This window comes from Salvia miltiorrhiza, chromosome 5 (genome assembly GCF_028751815.1).
Source record: "Salvia miltiorrhiza cultivar Shanhuang (shh) chromosome 5, IMPLAD_Smil_shh, whole genome shotgun sequence".
Classification (NCBI taxonomy): domain Eukaryota; kingdom Viridiplantae; phylum Streptophyta; class Magnoliopsida; order Lamiales; family Lamiaceae; genus Salvia; species Salvia miltiorrhiza.
Genome location: NC_080391.1, coordinates 26726070 through 26746342, shown reverse-complemented (window position 1 = coordinate 26746342; position 20273 = coordinate 26726070). Strand labels below are relative to the sequence as shown.

The 20273-nt window shown below is 37.5% G+C and overlaps 5 protein-coding genes across 7 annotated transcripts; 3 read left to right on the top strand and 2 right to left on the bottom strand.

The window, feature by feature from the left end:
• Positions 1 to 1751: 1751 nt before the first annotated feature.
• Positions 1752 to 5163, top strand: LOC131026199 (uncharacterized). Of its 3 annotated transcripts, XM_057955975.1 has the most exons (4): positions 1752 to 1928; positions 2104 to 2533; positions 2824 to 4686; positions 4750 to 5163. In XM_057955975.1, the coding sequence occupies exons 2-4, from the start codon at positions 2178 to 2180 to the stop codon at positions 4835 to 4837; spliced, it is 2307 nt and encodes a 768-aa protein (XP_057811958.1). In that variant the 5' UTR covers positions 1752 to 1928; positions 2104 to 2177; the 3' UTR covers positions 4838 to 5163. The 3 variants fall into 3 exon arrangements, with proteins under 3 accessions (XP_057811958.1, XP_057811960.1, XP_057811961.1); XM_057955977.1 differs by having other exon boundaries at positions 1784 to 1928; positions 2824 to 5163; XM_057955978.1 differs by lacking the exon at positions 1752 to 1928 and having other exon boundaries at positions 2389 to 2529.
• A 210-nt stretch (positions 5164 to 5373) lies between these two features.
• LOC131026200 (late embryogenesis abundant protein D-29) lies at positions 5374 to 6595 on the top strand. Its single transcript, XM_057955979.1, has 2 exons — positions 5374 to 6163; positions 6239 to 6595. Exons 1-2 carry the CDS (start codon positions 5671 to 5673, stop codon positions 6430 to 6432), a joined length of 687 nt encoding a protein of 228 aa, XP_057811962.1. The 5' UTR covers positions 5374 to 5670; the 3' UTR covers positions 6433 to 6595.
• A 2790-nt stretch (positions 6596 to 9385) lies between these two features.
• On the bottom strand, positions 9386 to 10803 carry LOC131025727 (uncharacterized). Its single transcript, XM_057955518.1, has 3 exons — positions 10719 to 10803; positions 10275 to 10492; positions 9386 to 9991 (listed from the first exon to the last, which is right to left on the bottom strand). Exons 1-3 carry the CDS (start codon positions 10801 to 10803, stop codon positions 9386 to 9388), a joined length of 909 nt encoding a protein of 302 aa, XP_057811501.1.
• Positions 10804 to 12295: 1492 nt separating this feature from the next.
• On the top strand, positions 12296 to 16083 carry LOC131026198 (50S ribosomal protein L3-2, mitochondrial). The gene is made up of 5 exons (XM_057955974.1): positions 12296 to 12785; positions 13415 to 13624; positions 14331 to 14435; positions 15441 to 15554; positions 15677 to 16083. The coding sequence occupies exons 1-5, from the start codon at positions 12450 to 12452 to the stop codon at positions 15848 to 15850; spliced, it is 939 nt and encodes a 312-aa protein (XP_057811957.1). The 5' UTR covers positions 12296 to 12449; the 3' UTR covers positions 15851 to 16083.
• A 105-nt stretch (positions 16084 to 16188) lies between these two features.
• Positions 16189 to 17994, bottom strand: LOC131026197 (pectinesterase-like). Its single transcript, XM_057955973.1, has one exon. The coding sequence runs from the start codon at positions 17931 to 17933 to the stop codon at positions 16296 to 16298; it is 1638 nt and encodes a 545-aa protein (XP_057811956.1). The 5' UTR covers positions 17934 to 17994; the 3' UTR covers positions 16189 to 16295.
• Between the last annotated feature and the right edge of the window lie 2279 nt (positions 17995 to 20273).

Here is a 20273-nt window from a genome sequence, read left to right as displayed (position 1 = left end):
TAAAATAATACTTGAATTTCGCATTGATTCTTCTTCATACTTTACCAATTATAAATCTACAAAAAACTTAAATGTCACAACGACTTTTCACGAGACTTCAAGTTTGAACTAATAACATGTCAATACCACAATTTGATACGCTCGTAAACATGACAATTGGATTAAAACTTCCTCTTTGTTTTTGCCTTTTTGGTAATCGGTTCATTCGACTCAATTGGATTGTCCAAATGTGAACTCTACTTAAATTAGGTCATTGAAATTTTATTTGATTCATTTGGATCCTTAAATTTTCTATAGTATCCTCAAAATGACTATTGAAGATTTGACTAAACTAAAATACTATATAATGTAAAAGCGCACACATAAGCTTACTTGTAGAGCCTTACTTGAGTAAGGTGGCCGATGAGTAAGCCGATGTGGGGTGGCCTTTTTCGAGTTTTATAGGCTCATCCACCAATATTAAAGGCGCATGCAATGTACGCGGCTATTAAAAAAAATTATTTTTTTTATTTCCAACGGCTATTTCAGCCGATTTTTTTTTCTCTTTTCCAATGCCTATTAATGGCTGTTTTTTGTTTTTTTTTTTAAATTTTCTTTTTCCTCCTATATAAATCACCAATTTCTCTCTATTTCATTCATCCCTTTCACTATTTCTCTCTAATTTCTTCTTCATTTCTTTCATCTCTACCAAAAAATGACTTCGTGGTTCAATGATTTTTCGTCTTCGTCCGACGGAAGACGCAAGAAATTGTGTTAAGAGTTGGTGCAATTAAATTTTAAATTAATGCAATTTTAATTTGAAGTAATTGTGTTATTTAAATTGGTGCAATTAAAATTAAATAAAAAATACAAAAATCAAAACTAATGGATATGAGTAAGTGGACGAGTCTCCCCAATGTAGACGTTTACTCATAAGTGGTCCCCCTATTCCATTGAGTAAGCTTCTTACTCAACGAATGTGGATGTTCAAAATTCCAAATGATTAGATAAAAAATAGCATTTGCACTCATTCAATGCAGAAGAAATAATTTTATGTTTCTTTTTTATAAGCAAAAAATTAAGAAAAAAAATTTAAGAAATAGAAAAATAAAAATTATAAAAATGAACTTATTTAAAACAAGAAGGAAGAGGATAAAGATATTTTTTAAGTTTTAATATTTAAATAAATATAATCTTTATATTTTAAATTTAATATTTGCATAAAATAGTATATTAAATTAAAGTTTTTGTCGTGATCTTTAATTTTATATGCATATAAGATATTTTATAATTAATAAAATTTCATAATTTTAGAAAAAAAAATAAAATAGGAAAAAAAAGGTAAATAAAAAGGAATAAAAAAATTATAATATAAAATTAAACTTTTCAATTTTATTATAATCACAAAATTATCGCTTAATTTTAAGATTAATTTCAAATTAAAATTAAAAATTATCAGTTTAATATATTATAGAAATCTATTGTACTCCCTCCGTCCCAAACGAAATGTTCTGTTTTCCTTTTTGGGTTGTCCCAAACGAAATGTCTTGTTTCCTTTTTTTGGCAATACACTCTTTCTCTATATTTAATATTTAAATAATTTTCACCAACCCACTTTATCTACTTTATACACATTTCTTAATCTCCGTGCCGAAAAGAAATGAGCCATTTCGTTTGGGACGGAGGGAGTACTTCGAAGGAAGAAGTAAATAAAAGAAGAAGGGGTTTTTCAGATATTATTGTGGAGCGTAGGATGAAAGAATAAATAAACGGGTAGGATTTGCGGTAGGCGATATCGGTTAAAACGGGCTACTTCCTCTCCAGACCCGGAGGATGGCCTTCTCTCTCTCTCTCTCCGGAAACCCTTTTCTTCTGTGGTGGCATCAACATTGTATTTCCGCAAATTTCAATTTCATGCTTCCTGACAGACTAATTCTCTACGGCTATTTGTGAGTTTTCTCTTCTTTTCGGTTATTTTGATGTTAGCTTTTCCACTCTATCCGTTGTGAATTCTGGATTTCTCGCTGGTGTGTTTATTTGTTTCGACCTCCCTTTTATAGATTTATGTGGGGATTGTTTCTTGGAGCGAATTCCATTAATACTTATCTTTGCTGTTGTGTTTAGGTGATTATTATTATCATCTTGTGGAGTATTTGTCCTTGGCGTGTGTAGAATTTGTGGTTTATTATCTGCTGCTTATGGCCACTAAGAAAATCATAGCCATATGCCAGTCTGGTGGGGAATTTGTGACGAATAAAGATGATGGGTCATTATTTTATACTGGTGGGGAAGCTTATGCTCTGGACCTGGATCAGCAAACCCAATTGAAGGATTTTAAGCATGAACTTGCTGAAACTTTCCAGTGCTCTGCTGATGGCATGGCAATCAAATATTTTCTCCCGGGTAACAGAAAGACCTTGATCACCATATCCAAGGACAAAGACCTCAAGCGTATGGTTAACTTCTTTAAGGACTCTGACCAAGTCGAGGTCTTTGTAATTGCTGAAGAAGCTGCTGGTCGAAATGTTTCCAACATGCCTGCCACTGCCAGTAGGTAATTCTACTCTTTTAACTATCATGATTGAGTATTTTTATCCTCAATTGTAGGATTTCTCTCATCCCACCCTTTCAATGGAATAAGAATCAAGCAAAACTAGCATAAATGATACAAGAAATAATCAAGGGCCTTGGGATATCTCAAAGTTTCAATTCATTTAAAAAAAACAAGAGATTAACCTAACTATTTTTATCAATCAATGTACAACTGAATTCAAGCTCACAGCTTCTACAACCATATCAAATTCATTTCTTGCTGTGGTTCTTTATGGTCATATGATTGTGCAGGTCAAGCAGGACAACTGTGTCTGAAACTGCAGCAATTCCTTCTGATGTTCCTTTGGATCTCATGCAAACTGATGATGCAATTGTTTTAGATGAGCCTATTGAAACTGTGCCACTTGCTGCATGCTCTTTTAGCAATGAAGAGAAGCACCGGAGAGCAGCAACTCAGTGGGAGAATATTATCACTGGTGTGGACCAAAGATTCAACACCTTTGCCGAATTCCGTGAAGCTCTTCATAAATACTCGATTGCCCATGGATTCACCTACAAATATAAGAAAAATGACAGCCATAGGGTGACTGCCAAGTGCAAAACAGAAGGTTGCCCATGGCGCATATATGCATCGAGGTTGGCAACTACTCAATTAATATGCATAAAAAAGATGAATCCTGAGCATACTTGTGGAGGAGCCACTGTAAAAGCTGGCTACAGAGCAACTAGGGGGTGGATAGGAAGCATTATAAAGGAGAAATTGAAAGTTTCTCCAAATTATAAACCAAAGGACATTGCCAGTGATATCAAGCGTGACTATGGCATTCAGTTGAACTACACGCAAGCCTGGCGTGCCAAGGAAATTGCAAGAGAGCAGCTTCAGGGGTCATACAAAGAGGCATACTCTCAGTTGCCATACTTTTGTGAGAAGATAATGGAGACTAATCCAGGTAGTCTCGCTGCATTCAGCACTAAGGAGGATTCAAGCTTCCGTCGTTTTTTTGTATCATTTCATGCCTCAATAGCTGGGTTTCATCAATGCCGTCCTCTTCTTTTTCTTGATAGTACTCTTCTCTACTCAAAGTATCAAGGAACCTTATTAGCTGCAACAGCGGCAGATGGGAATGATGACTTCTTTCCTGTTGCATTTGCTGTTGTTGATGAAGAAACGGCTGAGAACTGGCATTGGTTTCTGTTGCAACTTAAATCTGCTCTCTCAACGTCAGAACAAATTACCTTTGTCTCTGACTTCCAGAAAGGCATAAGGGAATCATTGCTTGACATATTTGGCAAGGAATGCCATCACGCGTATTGTGTACGTTGTCTAGCTGAGAAGCTTAATAAAGACCTGAAAGGGCAGTTTTCTCATGATGCAAGGCGCCTCCTGATCCAAGATTTCCATGCTGCTGCATCTGCACGGAAAGTTGACGAATTTGAGAGGTGCGTTGAGAACATAAAGGCTATCTCGTTAGAGGCATATAATTGGGTTATTAGCAGTGAGCCAGACCACTGGGCAAATGCATATTTTGGTGGGGCTAGGTATAACCATATGTCATCCAATTTCGGGCGAGAGTTCTACGAGTGGGTGTCTGAAGTTGACGAGCTGCCTATAACGCAGATGGTTGATGTGCTGCGCGGAAAGATCATGGAATTAATATATAGGAGGCGACTAGAATCGAGTCAATGGATTACTAGTTTAACACCTTGTATGGAGGAGAAACTTGGGCAAGAGATATCGAAAGCAAGAGCACTCCATGTGTTGCAGTCACATGGCAGTACATTTGAGGTGCATGGTGATTCAGTGGAGGCAGTTGACATTGATCACTGGGATTGTAGTTGCAAGGGGTGGCAGCTGAGTGGATTGCCTTGCTGCCATGCTATAGCAGTTCTTCAGTGGTTTGGGAAGAGCCTCTATGATTATTGCTCAAGATACTTCACAGCAGACAGTTACCGCGCAAGCTACGCAGAGTCAATAAACCCCATGCCAAATGTGGAGAAACCAGAGACAAGTGAGGCTGCACTTGTAACTCCGCCTCCTACTAAACGCCCACCAGGCAGGCCAAAGTTGAAATTGGTTGAATCTGTCGATATCATCAAACGCCAGCTGCAGTGCAGCAAGTGCAAGGGCCTCGGCCACAATAAGAAGACATGCAAGTAAGTAGCATATTTTCCTTCATGTGTTGTTGTTTGTAGATTGACATTTACTTTTGTCTGCAGTAAGGTGAATGGGATCGAGGAGGAAGTAGTAGAACATCCACTATTGGTTGGGATTTCAAATGAAGAACCGCAAGGAGGGAGCACTTGAGTTGGGATTTCATAGAGACTTGCAATTTTTTTTCTTCTTTAAAATGCATGGGAGCGAGCTATAGTTTACATTGTATTCCATTCCATTCCATAAAGACAAGACAAGACAGAAAGAGAGAGTAGTAGAACTTGTGACTAGGATTGGATAAAAGTAGATACGAGTTGAAGTTGATGGTGGTAGAAGAGGCCAAGCCAAGAAAAGCTTATTATATTGTTGCCATTCATTTTCTTTCTTGTTAAGCAAGATGTGAAGCTGGACTGGATGATGATGATGTACATGTAATTAGATTTATCAATCAATTTTGTAGTTGAAAGTTTCTCCATTCATTCGTAGTGTTTGCAATGCAGGTGTGATTATGTATGTTGCACCAATTCTCTCTTCTTTCTATTAGTATTAACAATGGAAGCATGTTGAGGAAATGAATTAAGAAATGATTTTAAGAAGTATGTAAAGTGGAATTAAGACAATGTGTATTGGAAGATAATCGAGAACAGTAGACATTACAAGAGGTCGGTACCGTGAATACGTGGAAAGTGAAGGACGTAGGCGGCGGCCACGTTTGGAGGCACTTGCCACTTGTCCCTCCCGAAACGTTCATGCAATTATTGATTTCATTTCATAGCTATAAATATCTAGGCCGATGAATCTACTTTTATCATCATCCATCATCATTCAAGTCGGTATTTGATAAGTCTAGAGAGAAGGAGAGAGAAAGAGAGAGAGAGATATTGTTGTGTTGTGTGTTGATGCCGCATATGTGGGTGTTGCTTCTGCTAACGCTAGTATTGTTTGTGCTTGTGCTGGTGGTGGTAGCTGCACGTACTCAGTGATCGATGACGAACACGTCCACAAAGAAGCTAGTGTTGGCGGTGTTAGTGGCGCTGCTGGCCGTGGGATGCAGCTCAACTGTCAAGGACGACGACGAGTCATGGACGGAATGGGCTAAAGACAAGATCTCCGAGGGCCTTGGCTTCGGGGCTGAGGATGCAGTCAAAAACTCCCAAGACAAGGTCGCCGACACATCCAAGCACGGCTACGATGCTACAATAGACGCCGCCAAGAACACCAAAGAGAAGGTAGCCGACACATCTGAGCACGGCTACGACGCCACAGTCGACACCACCAAGAACACCAAAGAGAAGGTCGCGGACACGGCCAAGCACGGCTACGATGCCACAGTCGACGCCGCCAAGAACACCAAAGAAAAGGTTGCCGACACCGCTGAGAACACCAAAGAAAAGGTCGCGGACGCAGCCAAGCACGGCTACGACGCCGCCAAGAACACCAAAGACAAGGTCGCCGACACAGCCAAAGACACCGCCACTGGTAAGAAATGATTTATTTATGTCTTTAATTAATTTGGTTAGTTGCATACAATACAAGTAATGAGTGAGAGTGCAGGAAGCGGGCAGTATGCGGCAGATAAGTCAGGTGAGATGAAGGAGACGACAGAAGAGGAATTGAGTTGGGCAAAGGAGAAGGCCAAGGAGGGTTATGAGGCGGTCAAACAGAAGGCTGAGGCTGCTAAGGAAGCCATTGCATCTAATCTCAAATCACCCGAAGAAAAACCGAGCCATCGCGATGAGGAGCTCTAAAATCCTCCATCTTCCTCATTATCTATTTATGGCTTTTGGTGGACACATATCATCATCTTTTTTTGCTTGCTTGCTTGTTTATACGACCCTTTTCTTTTGCTTGTATCACCACTATGTATTTTCATATATAACACAATAATAAATATAGTAGTTTAACTGATCATATTTAAATTTCTGAATTAATGTTTCGACAATACTATAGTAGTATCCAATGTGAGTGCCCAACTAGAACTATGTCACGGAGAGTTACGTCATGTGTCCACGAAACACTATCAAATATGAACATTGTAATTATAATTATGGAAATTGATGAATTTAAATGGAGTAGAATTATTGTTGTTTACAAAATGTGATCTGAACCATGTCAAATTTGGGGAAAGATGAATTCAAAAATAGTAGGTTACAAAGAAAGAAAAAAAAAATGGGATATTTATGGAGTTTGTGAAGAGTGAATGTACAAGTGCATGGAAATAAAATGATTGTTTTGCAAACACTCTGAAATTGGAGGGCTTAAAAGCAAGACAAAAATTCAGTTTATTACAGCAAACTAACAGCTAAACTTCTCTCTCGCGCGGGCTATCTTTCAGCTCAGATTGCGAGCTCGTTTCTTGTTCACATTCCTTGTATAAATACTCCCTGTAATCTTCATAGTTCGGGTTAGAAGTTTGTAGAATTCATTGAAGAAAAGAGTGGAGAGAGGTCTTAAAACAATAGCCTTGAAGTTAGGCTTGTGAGCTGTGATCTCTTAACTCTTTGATTGTAATTCTTTGTTGCTTGTTCTTGATAATGAAAGTTCTCCTCTGATCTTCTGTGGATGTAGGTTTTACAATCGAGCCGCGAATTTGTCAATTTCTACCAACTGTACTATCATTTCAACATTCAAACTCAAGTAATTTTTCAAATTCCAACTAACATTCATTCAATATTCAATCACATTTCACACAAATGAGCATAATTGTGCCAAATATACCTAATGAATGACAATTGGCACGAATTTATCTATTTGCACCAATTATACCATCATTCCAACATTCAAACTCAAGCAATTTTCCAAAAAAATGATACTCCCTCCGTCCCTCAAATAACTTTATTTTTGGGGACGACACGAATTTGAATGAAAAGTTATAAAGTGTACTGATAGTGGAAAAAAAGTGTTATAATAATTGGAAGTTGTGAAAAGTGTTATGATTAGTATTGACAGTGGTGAAAAGTGAAAAGTAAGAATAAATAAAGTATTGTTAGTGGTGGGGTAGTTGTCCAAAAATGGAAAGAAAGAAAGAGGAAGTTATTTGAACGACGTCCCAAAAAGGAAAAAAGAAAGTTATTTCAGGGACGTAGGGAGTAATGAATCAGATTTTACCTCAATCATAACATTCAATCTTCATGCTAAAATTTACACATAAGATTCAATTTTACCTAATGAATGACACAATTGACATGAATTTGCCAATTTATACAAAATGTACCATCATTCTAACGTTTAAACTCAAGTAATGATGAATCAGATTTAACCTCAATCATAACATTCAATCTTCATGCAAAGGATCCACATCTAAAAACGAGAAAATAATGCTACAATTAATTTAGGGTTTTGAGATATTATCTCATTTGACGAATCTTCCTGATCTTCGTCGTCGGCTTCATCGTCAGGCTCTTCATCACTGACTTCTTCATCGGACTTCTCAAGGTTGGATTCTTCACCGATGGATTGAAGAGTCACTGCCCTAATTGGGAATTCCGTGCTCGCTTCTTCAATACTCAGATCATCCCGACCTTTCTTTGCCGGATTTTTTCTCCTCTCGGTTGATTTCCTTGCATATATCCATGATATTTACTGCAGATCCGGAATCTGCATCGCGCTTGGATTTGGTGGTTTTACGAGATTTAGGCATATTTGGTATAAGGAATCGAAGATGAAGGCGAACAAGACGAAGGTGGAGAAGATAAAGGCGGAGTGATTTGACGGTTGAATGGTGGCAGATTTCTGGCAACGGTTGAAGGTAGAGTGATTTTGACGGCAGAATTTGGGTGGAATTATGGTAAAATTAGGGTGGAATTAGGGTGAAATTAAGGGTAAAATGGTGGAATTTGGATGGAATAGGGCAAAATGGCGGAATAAGCTCAACCCGAACCCGAAGCCTAACCCGATCCGATCCGCCCAAAGAATAACCATAATTTGTATTTTTTGAAAATAAGAGGGCCAAATATTAAATTTCATTGTTCAATATGGCTATCTCAAAAATTGATTCGTAATCAAAAGTGAAAAACCAAGAAAAGAACATAAATAAGTAGTAGTAATAATACAGACTAGTGTGTAACCCGTTGAATTTCGACGGGTATCATTTGCTGTTATAATTTATATAAAAAAAGACGTAGAAATTATTTTATAATATATTTATAAATCTTGGATATTATTCACTAAAAAACTGTTAATATGCCATGTCAAACTATTATAATAAAAAAAATGTCTACATACATGTAAAACTAAAATAGAAATGTTTCTTAAAAAGAACTTTCATCTACTCTTTTAATTCCACATATTTTACCTGCAAAAAATCTATAAAAATAAATAATATTTTTAAAATTTAATAATAAAATTATTTGAATAATAACCATAGAAAGTTTATTAAATCTCTACAAAATGACATAAAAAATAAAATAAAAAATGATATTCAAAATTACCTCACAGTTTATCGAAAATTTCATTGTACACAACGTTAGTAGTTGTGTTGTGCGTTTGTCCTTCTGCATTACATGTGAAATTTTAGAGGCCTTTTTTGCTAGTGACTCTTGAGACTGCAACATACAATTGACCGTGGGTGAACACATGCTTCAATAAGTATAGATCTACATTTGCAAGAGATTGACCCTGGCTTTTGTTTATTGTCATTGCAAAACAAAGACTCAGTGGGAACAGACTCCTTTGAAATCGAATCGGAAATTTTGTGAAGTCCTAGGGGCTCATGATCATTCTTGCAATGAGAAACTTTTTGCCTGTATTATTACCTGAAATCAACTTGGCTTCAATCACGCGAGCCCCAAGTTTAGTGACTATCATCCTTGTGTCATTGCAAAGCTCATTTGAAGAATCTATATTTATGAGAAGTATGATAATGCACCCCTCCTTCAATTTGATTTCATGACTTGGCAATCCCAAACACTTGATCGTGTTGAGATACTCAACTGAAAAGACTTCATCATTGAGGTCAACTTCTCCATCATCTTTGCAAATGTTATCCGAGCTAAGGTATACCCTTTCTTTGGCAGGCATCAAGGACATGACATATTCATTAATCGAATAAACCATATTATTGGTAGGGGCCAGGATAGCTCTATCCTTAAAATATTCTAGATCTGACACGGTATGCAGTACGCCTGGATAAGTACTTTTCACTATGGATGATATAGGATTATTTGAATCTCGTATTATCATATCGTCCGGTAACCTCAAATCGACTTCTCCATCACCAATACTCTCACCAGTTGCACCATCCCTTATACTAAGTATCAATTGTGCAAATTTCTTAATGTCTTCAGCATCAGATCCATACGTTCTTCCCTGACATTAGAAGTTATTTATACAGACAATTTATCAAGGACATAATATAGATGAACTTAGTTATGATATTGCGTTATCATGAAATACCTATAATCTCATATTTTTAGTCAACCCTAGAACTTTGCACGATGTCCAAAGTTGAGAAGAGCTTATTAAAACATGCACAATGTCGTGTCGGCTCCCATTGGGGACAACTGACAAGATCTTCCTAAAATCCCCCTAGTACAACAACCAAACCACCAAATGGTTTCACGGAACAACTTCATTCGGGGGATCGCATAACATTCTTCAAGCTCCTATCCAGCGCTTCAAAGCAGTATTTGTGCGTCATAGGTGCTTCATCCCAAATAATGAGCTTTGTCTTCTTGAGGAGTCTAGTGAAATTGCTGTCTGGCTTGATCTTGTGGCATGTGGAGTTCTCATCACAATCTAACGGTATACCAAATCTCGAGTGTGCAGTTCTGCCTTTAGGGAGTAATAATGAAGCTATACCACTCGAGGCTACAGGCAATACGATGCTTTAGCTTAATTGCGCTTGTGTGGGCTCTGATCAGCCCTTGATTAACCCACCTCCAAACGGTGCCTTTGCTTCGATTGATCCCCACAGTCAGCCTACGTATTGTCGATCGTTTTTGTAGATCTAAGCTTTGTATTAGCTCTAGGTCTACATGAACTCTCTTCCTTCTAGGTGCATTTGGTTTTGCACTTGTAAGATAAATTTGCTCACCTTTGTTTTGTTGTTTCTTGGCTGCAGCCCAAAGGCGAGTGACGGTCCGCTTCGAGGACTTGAAGATGGTGACAACATCCTTCATAGCTCCACTACTTGGCTTGCTATTTTTCAGATCTTGCAGTAGATATTGGACTATTCTATTCCTTTATTGGTTAATTTGACAGATTTTTGCTCACCATTGTTGGTGATTTTTTTAGAATTGTGAAGGGAATAGTTATGTATAGGAACATCTCTTATTTATAGATGAATGTAGAGGGAATTTCAAAATCCTCTTTCATTTTTGGTTGTAAAAACTGCCGCCCAAATTTGGGCTTGCATTTCTATGGGAAAAGTTAATTCTGCCGCCAGAATTTGGTTAATGTTGTTCCAGATTTTTTTTATAGTGTAGAATTTGGTTAAGTGTTCCAGAATTTGTCGCCTTCCTTGTGAAAATGGGTTGTTCTAGAATTTGGTTAAGTGTTACAAATTTAAATTAATTTAAATTTAATTTTAAATTTCAGATTTTAATTAATCAAATTTAAATTTATTAATGTTAAAAAGTGGAAAAAGTAATTACAAGAGGTAGTTGGGATTACCTCACTAATAAAGTCATTACATAAGTGGACCCCACATGATTTAAGCTTAACTAGCACTCTCTTAATCTTCGTGCCCAAAAAAAGTGGCCACTTTTATTGGGACGGAGGGAGTACTATTTTTATTCATGAGGATTTATACTTTTAGTTATTTAATCAAATAATTATTATTGTAAGAAAAAGTAATCATTCATATGTATAAAAATAATATTATTTTTACTCGTTAGAACTTGTAATTTTATATATTTTGTCAAGTAATCCTTGTCGTAATAAAAAGTACCTATTGATGTGATGAAAAGTAATGTTTCAAAAATGTTACATTTCTTCATGTTAATAATTATTTTTCATTATAATAATTGTATATTAAAAGTAAATATTCTTATTAGGGTTTATGATTTAGTGTTCAGGGTTTAGGGTTTAGTATTAAGGGTTTAAGATTTAGAAAATATAAGTAGTACCTTATATTGAATGAAAGTAAATACTTATATTGACATAAGTATACATTTGTTCTAACAAATGTATATTTTATACTTAATAAATGTAAATATTCCTATTAGGATTTAGAATTTAGTGTTCAGGGTTTAAGGTTGTTTAGGGTTTAGAAAATATAATACTCCCTCTGTCCCGGCTTTTGGTATTCAGTTGAGAACGGCACGGGTTTTAATAAAGTGATTGATGTGTTGTGAGTGGAATAAGGGTCCCACATTTTATGTGAGAGTTAAAATAATTAAAATGGAGTAAGGGCCCCACCTACTTTTACCAAAAAAAGAAATGGATACTAAAATGTGGGACGGCCAAAAAAGGAAAATTGAATACTAAAAGCTGAGACGGAGGGAATACTTTATATGGAATGAAGGTAAATGCTTATATTAACATAAGTATATATTTGTGCGAATAAATGTATATATACTTTATGCTTATTAAAAGTAAATATTCCTATTAGTGTACGTAGGGCTAAGGGTTTAGGATTTAAAAATATAAAGAGTCGGTTTCACGTAAGTAAAGATAGTACGCGAAGTAGAGAAACATAGCTCATGAGCACTAAAACCCTACAAGCACAGCTCAGTTAACTCCGACCCAGTCTCTCTCTCATGTCACCGGCGGAACTAAAACCCCAGAATCCCAACCTCCACAATAACAAATCAGTCAATCGATAATGGCGGCCGCGTCGAGAGGCCTCATTTCTCGTCTCAGGCACCTCCTCTCCGCTGACCCAGCTCTGAGATCCCTATCCTTTGCCGCTAACGCCACCCAGTTGCGGAGCTTCACCGCCGAGCCAGAATTTGAAACCACCACACCCCGAATCATCGAGCCCAAACCCGGCGTTATGACTCACGATTCCAAGCGTACTGGCGCCATCGCCGTTAAATGTGGAATGACGGCACTCTGGGACAAGTGGGGCGCCAGGGTTCCTATTACCATTCTCTGGATGGACGATAACATCGTTTCCCAAGTCAAACTTCCCGAAACTGAAGGCCTTTGTGCGCTTCAGGTTCATATTCGCACTGAAATTTCCTTTTTTCTTTCTACTTGTTCAATACAATATTTTTCCTTCCGATAATTGTTTCTCGGTCTTCTTATAAACCCGTATATTGCATTTAATTGTTTCTATCTTGAACGTCAGCATTGATCCAATTGATGTTTGGAACTCCTATTTAGGGGTTCGATCCTCACGTAGTGGCAGGGAACACTTCTAGTGGGGAATATGAAGATCATTCTATTTGCTTGTTTCGATAAATGTCTTAATTCAGCTGATTGTTTGTGTAAGTAAAGAAAAATAAATCAATTTGTCCTACTGATGGTTGGCACACAAGAACAAATGGCCTTTAAATTGTTTCTATTTTGAACATTAGCCTGAGTGGTTTGCATTTCTAGTTCAAAGGGTCCTATTTTCTTGCTCTTACATCATTTTCCCAAGTTGCTAAGTTGATAAAGTTGTTTTTTGCAACTTCTCAGTCCTTACCTAGTGTGTGGGAACACTTGTAATGTGGAATATGCAGTTTATGATCTGTCAAAATTGGCTTAATATATTCTAAATGTCTCTGGACAATGCTTTTTTTTTTTTTTATGTGATTTCAACTCCTCAATGGGTTTAACATTTAGTCGTATGGTGGTAGCTAGATTGGATGTGGACAAAAAAAAGAGAAGCATTTGAGAAAGCCTGAAGTAGGTCATTTTAGAGCTCAAGGTGTGCCCATGAAAAGGAAGCTCAGGGAATTTCCAGTGACTGAGGATGCTCTTCTTCCTGTCGGAACGACACTAGATGTCCGCCATTTTGTTCCAGGGCAATATGTTGATGTAACCGGAATTACAAAAGGGAAGGGGTTTCAGGTGACAGTGAATTCTTTTTTCGCCTATAATCTTTATCTGTTTCATTTATAGTATTTCCTCTCTGCAGTATGTTTAATTTGATTGATGGAAACTATTGGAAACTTCAGAGATGATTGAATGGTGAACAGTACTTCTGTAATGTGCTTAACTATCTGTATAAATTGATTAACTTGTCGAATCTCTACTGGAAGAAACTGTATACTTTGAGGTAATTCAGGGCTTCGAACAAGTCACATGCAATATTCTTTTATCTACCTGTTTGTGTGTGTTAATATATAATATATTGCTATTTGTATAAGGAGAACTGATGTTTCGCGTGACTGATATTCTCACCATTTAATATGTGAAGAATGTCCGTCCATTACAAAAGACAATTGAGTTTTTTTATTTTTGTATTTGCCTAAGGCTTTCACATCAATATGAACTAAAATAATACATTTTTATTTTTAGACAGAAGAATCTATTTGCATCTCTTTACCGGAGGCAAGGTAATTACTGTGCCCCATCAAGAACACAGAGAATGTTCCTATGGAATAATACCTGTCATGTATTGGAAATTACCTTGAAGTTGATTATTTTTCTCATCTTTGTCCTGGCTTGCTTAAGTAATATATGTTGAGAAATGCATGTCAGTGACTCAGTCTTTTGAAAAATGACCTTTCTCCATGACCTGAACAACAATAAATTAGCTTTATTCTGTTTATAGGGTGGTATGAAAAGGTGGGGATTCAAAGGTATGCCTGCATCACATGGTGCATCATTATCACACCGAAGTATTGGCTCTACTGGTCAAAGGGATGCGCCAGGAAAGGTATGCGTTGTCATTCTTTGAATGTTAGGCTAGCTTTATGGGATCTAAAAATTTATTTGCTTTTCCAAATTTTAGCAGCATATGCCTATTCCATAGTCCCTTTCCTTATGTTATTATGTTGAACTTTTAGATCCTACTTGGATCATCTTATTCCTCTTATCAATTGGTCAACATCACATTAATTTTTTCGGGGCGCTTTGTTGCATCATAAGAGATTTGGTTAGACTGTAATAAAGAAGCAAACTGTCTTTAATCGATAAGAAGTTGACAAGTATCCTTAATAAAGGTGCAATATACAGAGATATGGTTTAGAAAAAGGGAAAAAGATCATCGATGATTTGATTATCCTTTAGGTTGGGAATTGGAGAACTGATGACAGTTGCAACGAGTATTTTGGCGTGTTTGACATTCCTTATACATTGTTCATTTATTTTTCATATTTTATGGAGTGTTTGGTGATCTGTTCATGTACAAGTGCTCTCTAGGAGAAATATTTGAGATTTTTTTTTTAAATTCTGGAAGGGATATGTTTTGAAAGGTTTTAAGCTGCTCTTTTGCTAATGTTTGATGCATTGGTTGATAACTTGCCTCCACCATTTTTCTTATTGAATGTCCTTTGTAATCACTGAGCTATTTGCATATGTACTATTGGAAGTACTAATATGTGGTGGCCAGCAAAAAGGTTGATCTGACTGTTATAAAGTGGTAACCAATTGGACAGGTATACATTGGTATATACTATATCAGTGCCTATATCATGTTCTTTTGCATCACGTGATAACTTGATACCGATTGTAAAAGTTGAGTATCCATTAGATGAGGAGAATAACTAGCTCAAGATTTTGAGAATCAATAAACCAGCAGGATGTTTAATAATATATGTCCGTTTTAGACTTTCAAGGTGCTCTGTTTGTGTAAGCTATTTTAAGGACTGGCCATGTAGATCAGCAGATGGTTCTCTTGGTGTTTGCATATGGTAATTTGCTATTCTATTTTTGCTTACAGGTTTTTAAGGGAAAGAAGATGCCTGGTCATATGGGTGTTGAACAGAGAACAGTTAAAAATGTTTGGATTTACAAAATTGACCCAGCAAGGAACTTGTTGTGGGTGAGAGGCCAGGTAATGTTTTCTTTCTCCGTCTGCATTCAATGTTGGAAGCAGCTGATATGTTACATCTTGTTATGCTATTTTCATCTTTGTTTGTATTTGATACTATCTTGAATAAATGTCCTACTTTTCAGGTCCCGGGCGCAACAGGAAATTTTGTTTTCATAAAAGATGCTGTGTACAAGAAGCCAAACATTGCTTTGCTTCCATTTCCTACTTATTTTGCAGCAGAAGATGAGGACCCAACACAATTGGAACCTATAGTAGCTGATTATGGTGATATAGACCCCTTCATGGCAGCAGATTGAGGGCAAGCTTTGCTGCATGTGATTTTTTGATTCGGTTTGGACTTTTGAAGAATTAGAGCAAGCTTCAATGAAGAGGGCCATTTTGAAATGGTGTTTTTATGAATTGTATTTGGTTTAAGGATACAAGATTAAAATAGGAGATCCAAGGGTTGCGATAGTTGTATTAGAACTCAATCCTGGATTATCTTGTTTTGCAAGTTTCTCTAATAAATACATGAGATACTTAGGGCAAATTAGAGAGTTTGTTTCAAGTTTTCATCCCATTTGCTTGCTTGTTATGTAGAAATTATTGTGTTGTTTTTCCCTTTGTTGGATTGGAAATTGTTTGCACTGAGAAATGAGAAGAAGAAAAAGAAATTGTTTATTTATTGATGGAGAAAAGAAAGAGTGCGTGCATGCATGCATGCTGAATTATTTGAATGTGCATAATTAAGATGGTAATGAATCAGTAAGCGAGGCCGAGGGAGAAGGGGACGGTGGTGGCGGGCAGCCACTGTTCTCCTTGTAGGAAGGGGCCGACGGTGTACCTCTGAGCTTCATCCTTATTGGTCATGACGGCGTAGCCCTTCCAGTTGACCCTTTTATCGGTGGTGCTGCCGGGGCCACGGTTGTTGTATTCCCTGTAAAAACAGGTGTCGAGGGCGAAGGTGCCCGTCCACGGGAGCCAGCCCTCGGGTTGAATGAAGTCGGCGAGCCATGACTCCATGACCAAGGTCATGGAGTAGTCCTTCCATGGCCTCCCAAGGTAGGTGGGGATCTCCATCCTGACGGGCTCCAGCTTCTTCTCCGGGACGATCTTGCAGTTCTGGATGACAATCCCGGTGGCCTCGTTCTTGGTGGTCCTCCCCTGCGCGGTCACGGTGTTCTTCTGCTTCTCCATGGGCTTCCGCACTATGATGAGGCAGTTCTGCAGGATGACCGCGGAGTCCCCGAAGATGAAGTCCACCGTGCCGGACACGAGGCAGTTGCGGTAGAACTGGCGGTGGGTCTGCACGTACAGCGTGTCCTGGTAGCCGTCCATTCTGCAGTTGAAGAAGGCGGACATGTCGGACTGCACGCGCAGGGCCACGGCCTGGTGGCCCTGGGGGCCTGCCGTGTTGCGGAATCCCATGGACTTGCAGATGAAGCCGTTGCCGATGACACTGAAGGAGGCAGTCTTGAAGGTGGAGACGCCGTCGGTGAAGCTCTTCTTGCCGGTGACGATGCTCTTCCTGGGGCCGTCCCCGTACATGTAGATGTTGAGTTGATCCTTGGTGATGGTAATATACTCATCGTACACTCCGGCCTTGACGTAGATGACGTACCTGCCCCCCTTGAGGTCTTTCGGGTACGCGTCCAAGGCCGCCTGGATGGTCTTGTACTGCCCGCTGCCGTCCTGCGCCACCACCGCGTTCGGCTCCGGCTCCCCCCCGGCCGCCAGCAGCTTCCTGTCTCCGGACTTCATCCACCCCGGGAACCCGTCCAGCAGCGACTTGGCGGCGTCGGGGAGCTCCTTGATGCTCATGTTGAACGACTTTGATAGGTTGGATATGGAGCCCACGATGGCCAGCGCGTTGTCCGTCAGCTCCGTCGCGTTCAACAGCCCCTTCGATACGCCCTCCTTTATCTCCGGCGTCTCGAACCCGTCGATGCACGTCTCGTGGTACGACAGCACCGCGCTCAGCCAGTTCTTCAGCTCCGCCTCCCGCTCCGCGATCGTGTGCACGCTGCTCTCTCCCACCGCCGCCATCGACGCCTGCAGCTCATCAACCGCGAACTGGAGCAGCTCCTTGCAGTCATCCACCGCCATCTTCTCCTGGGGTTTCGTCGCCGCCTTCCCGATCTCCGCCGGCCGCCCCTTGGCCGCCTCCACCTCTTGCTGCGCCACCTTGATGGCCGCCTGCAGGTAGTCAGTCAAGGTCGCGCTTTTGTTGTTAGCCACTGGGGTCAGGGCCACGCTGCATGATTCAGCGTGGCTCGTGTATGAGCAGATTTTCTCCACCGATCCCGACGCCGCCGACTGCAGCGCTCCTTCCACATCAACGCCCTCCGCAACCCCCAACCATACTGCCCCCGCCAACACTATAAACATAACCCAATTCATACTTATTTAATTAACTGATCTCTAATTCTATTTTTATTTTAATCAATTCTAATATTCATCCATCACACTCTACCTCTCTCTATATATGTATACGATTGCAAATTTTTAGTGGCACCGCGGATAATTAGATAAAGGGAGGCATGTAATGCTACTAATTTGTTACTTAATTTAGTTTTAACGTCAGAGAGTAATATCAGTTGAATTCTTGAACATGCGCTACTTACTAATTTTATAACATCATCCAAACTTAATGAATTAAAATCTGTTAATTCCAACTGTTAGTGTGTGCATGAGTAAGTTTGTTAATAAACTATCTAGGCACCTTCAAAAAAATATATATCTAGTCATATCATATATATAAGTATATAAATATCAATTAATCTATGCATACATATTATGTATATACATAATACCCTTAAAATTTAATGTACATTTTTATATATGGTTGGATCATTAATTATTTAAGAGCTTCACTAATTTACCCCTAAACTAAATTGACGTCTATGTATAAGATTTGTTAATATGTTATTTCTTTTTTCTTATTCTAGAGATATTTTAGGAAACAAATCAATTACTATTTGTTTCTTTTAAAATAGCCACTATCATAACTCATAACATATTCAGCAATATACAATTAATCGTGCATAATATTAGTTTGTATATTTTCATCAATTAACCAATATGAGTATACAAAACAACATAAATTAAATATCCACTTAAATATTTTTTATAATTTTTATTATATCTTTTCGTAGTGAATTTTTTTGCGAGTATGTGTAAGTAAGGTAAAGATATTTTACTTATTAAAATAGTGAAAAGAATACTCCCTCTATCTTGCAAAAAGTGGCTTCTTTTTATTTTGGTTTGTCTTGCTAAAAATGGCTCAGTATATAAAAGACAATAATTAACTCTTGAAAAAATGTGTATCATACCACTTTTATTCAATTAACACCATATTTTTAATCTCCGTACAGAAAAATAAAATAAAAAGACGAGTCAATTTTAGTGAGACAAGGGGGATAATTTTTATTAATTAAATAATGATAATTTAGCATGTGTTCATCAATGATTGGTTATACTCCCCCGATCCCACAAAATTAGTCCATTATTCTGTTTTGAAATATCCCAAAAAGATAGCCCGCTTTTTAAAATAAGATTATATAAAAATGGCCTTGATTGATGATGATAAAAGGTACTCCCTCCATCTCAGGTCAGACGTTTTTTTTTGGCACGAGATTTAAAAAACTACTTCATATTTAGTGAAAAAGTGAAATGAAAAAGTGAATGAAAAAAGTAAAATAAAAGAGAAAGTCAATGAAAAAGTAGCTTTAATTTATTACAAAAAGGGAAACGACTTAACTTCGTTGGGACGATCCGAAAAGGAATACGAGTATACGACTCAACTTTGTTGGGACGAAGGGAGTCATACTTAATAATATTATTCAAATATGTTAAAAATTATAATCTATTCATAAAAATAAAATAAAATAACACTACATTTGTAATTAATTTTTTTTAAAAATTATCAAACATAATTTAATACTTCAATTAGAATGAAATTACATAAATGTAACATGGAAAGGCTAAGTTACTTAAATGTTGTTCACTTTGTCCACAAAAAATAGTCTCTTTTTATTATTTTAAAATATCTATAAAAATTAGTTTATTTTCATTTTTGGAAACTATCTATCATATGGTGACTTCTATTATCCACTCACAATATAATTAATCATTATTATAAACACTATTTTTGAAATGAGATCCTTTCTACACTCACAATATAATAATTATTTTTATGAAAATATGTACTGTCCCATTATTTTTTGTAGACAAAGAGAGTATAACAAGAATCGCAATAATGGTGAGCGCGCCAAGGTTTTGTTTTAATATATGTACGTGAATAGTAACTAGACTAAGCTCATTACACATTGATTGTGATTGTTTGGTGCATTTTTCCTTAGTATTTTGTAATTTATTGCATGAAGTAGAAAGTTAACTAGAGACTAGTTTTGCTCCCGTGCGATGCACGGTAATAGTTATTTAACTAAATTATTTAAAAGTATAAGTAATCGATACTTTTAAATATTGAATGTATTTTTATATTATACTAATATTTTTATATCTTAAAAGATAATATTGATAATTTTTTTAACTTTTTTTTTTGATAAGGAAAGTAAATATTATAGAACGAAAAGGCACCAGTAGTACCAAGAAGCTTACAAAATCATCGGGGATTCATCATTCGACATCCACCTATGAAACCCAACTCCATCATTAACAAAACCAAAAATTCTACCCCAACTCCACACTCTAGCTTTGATTTCTCCAAACAAGTTTGTA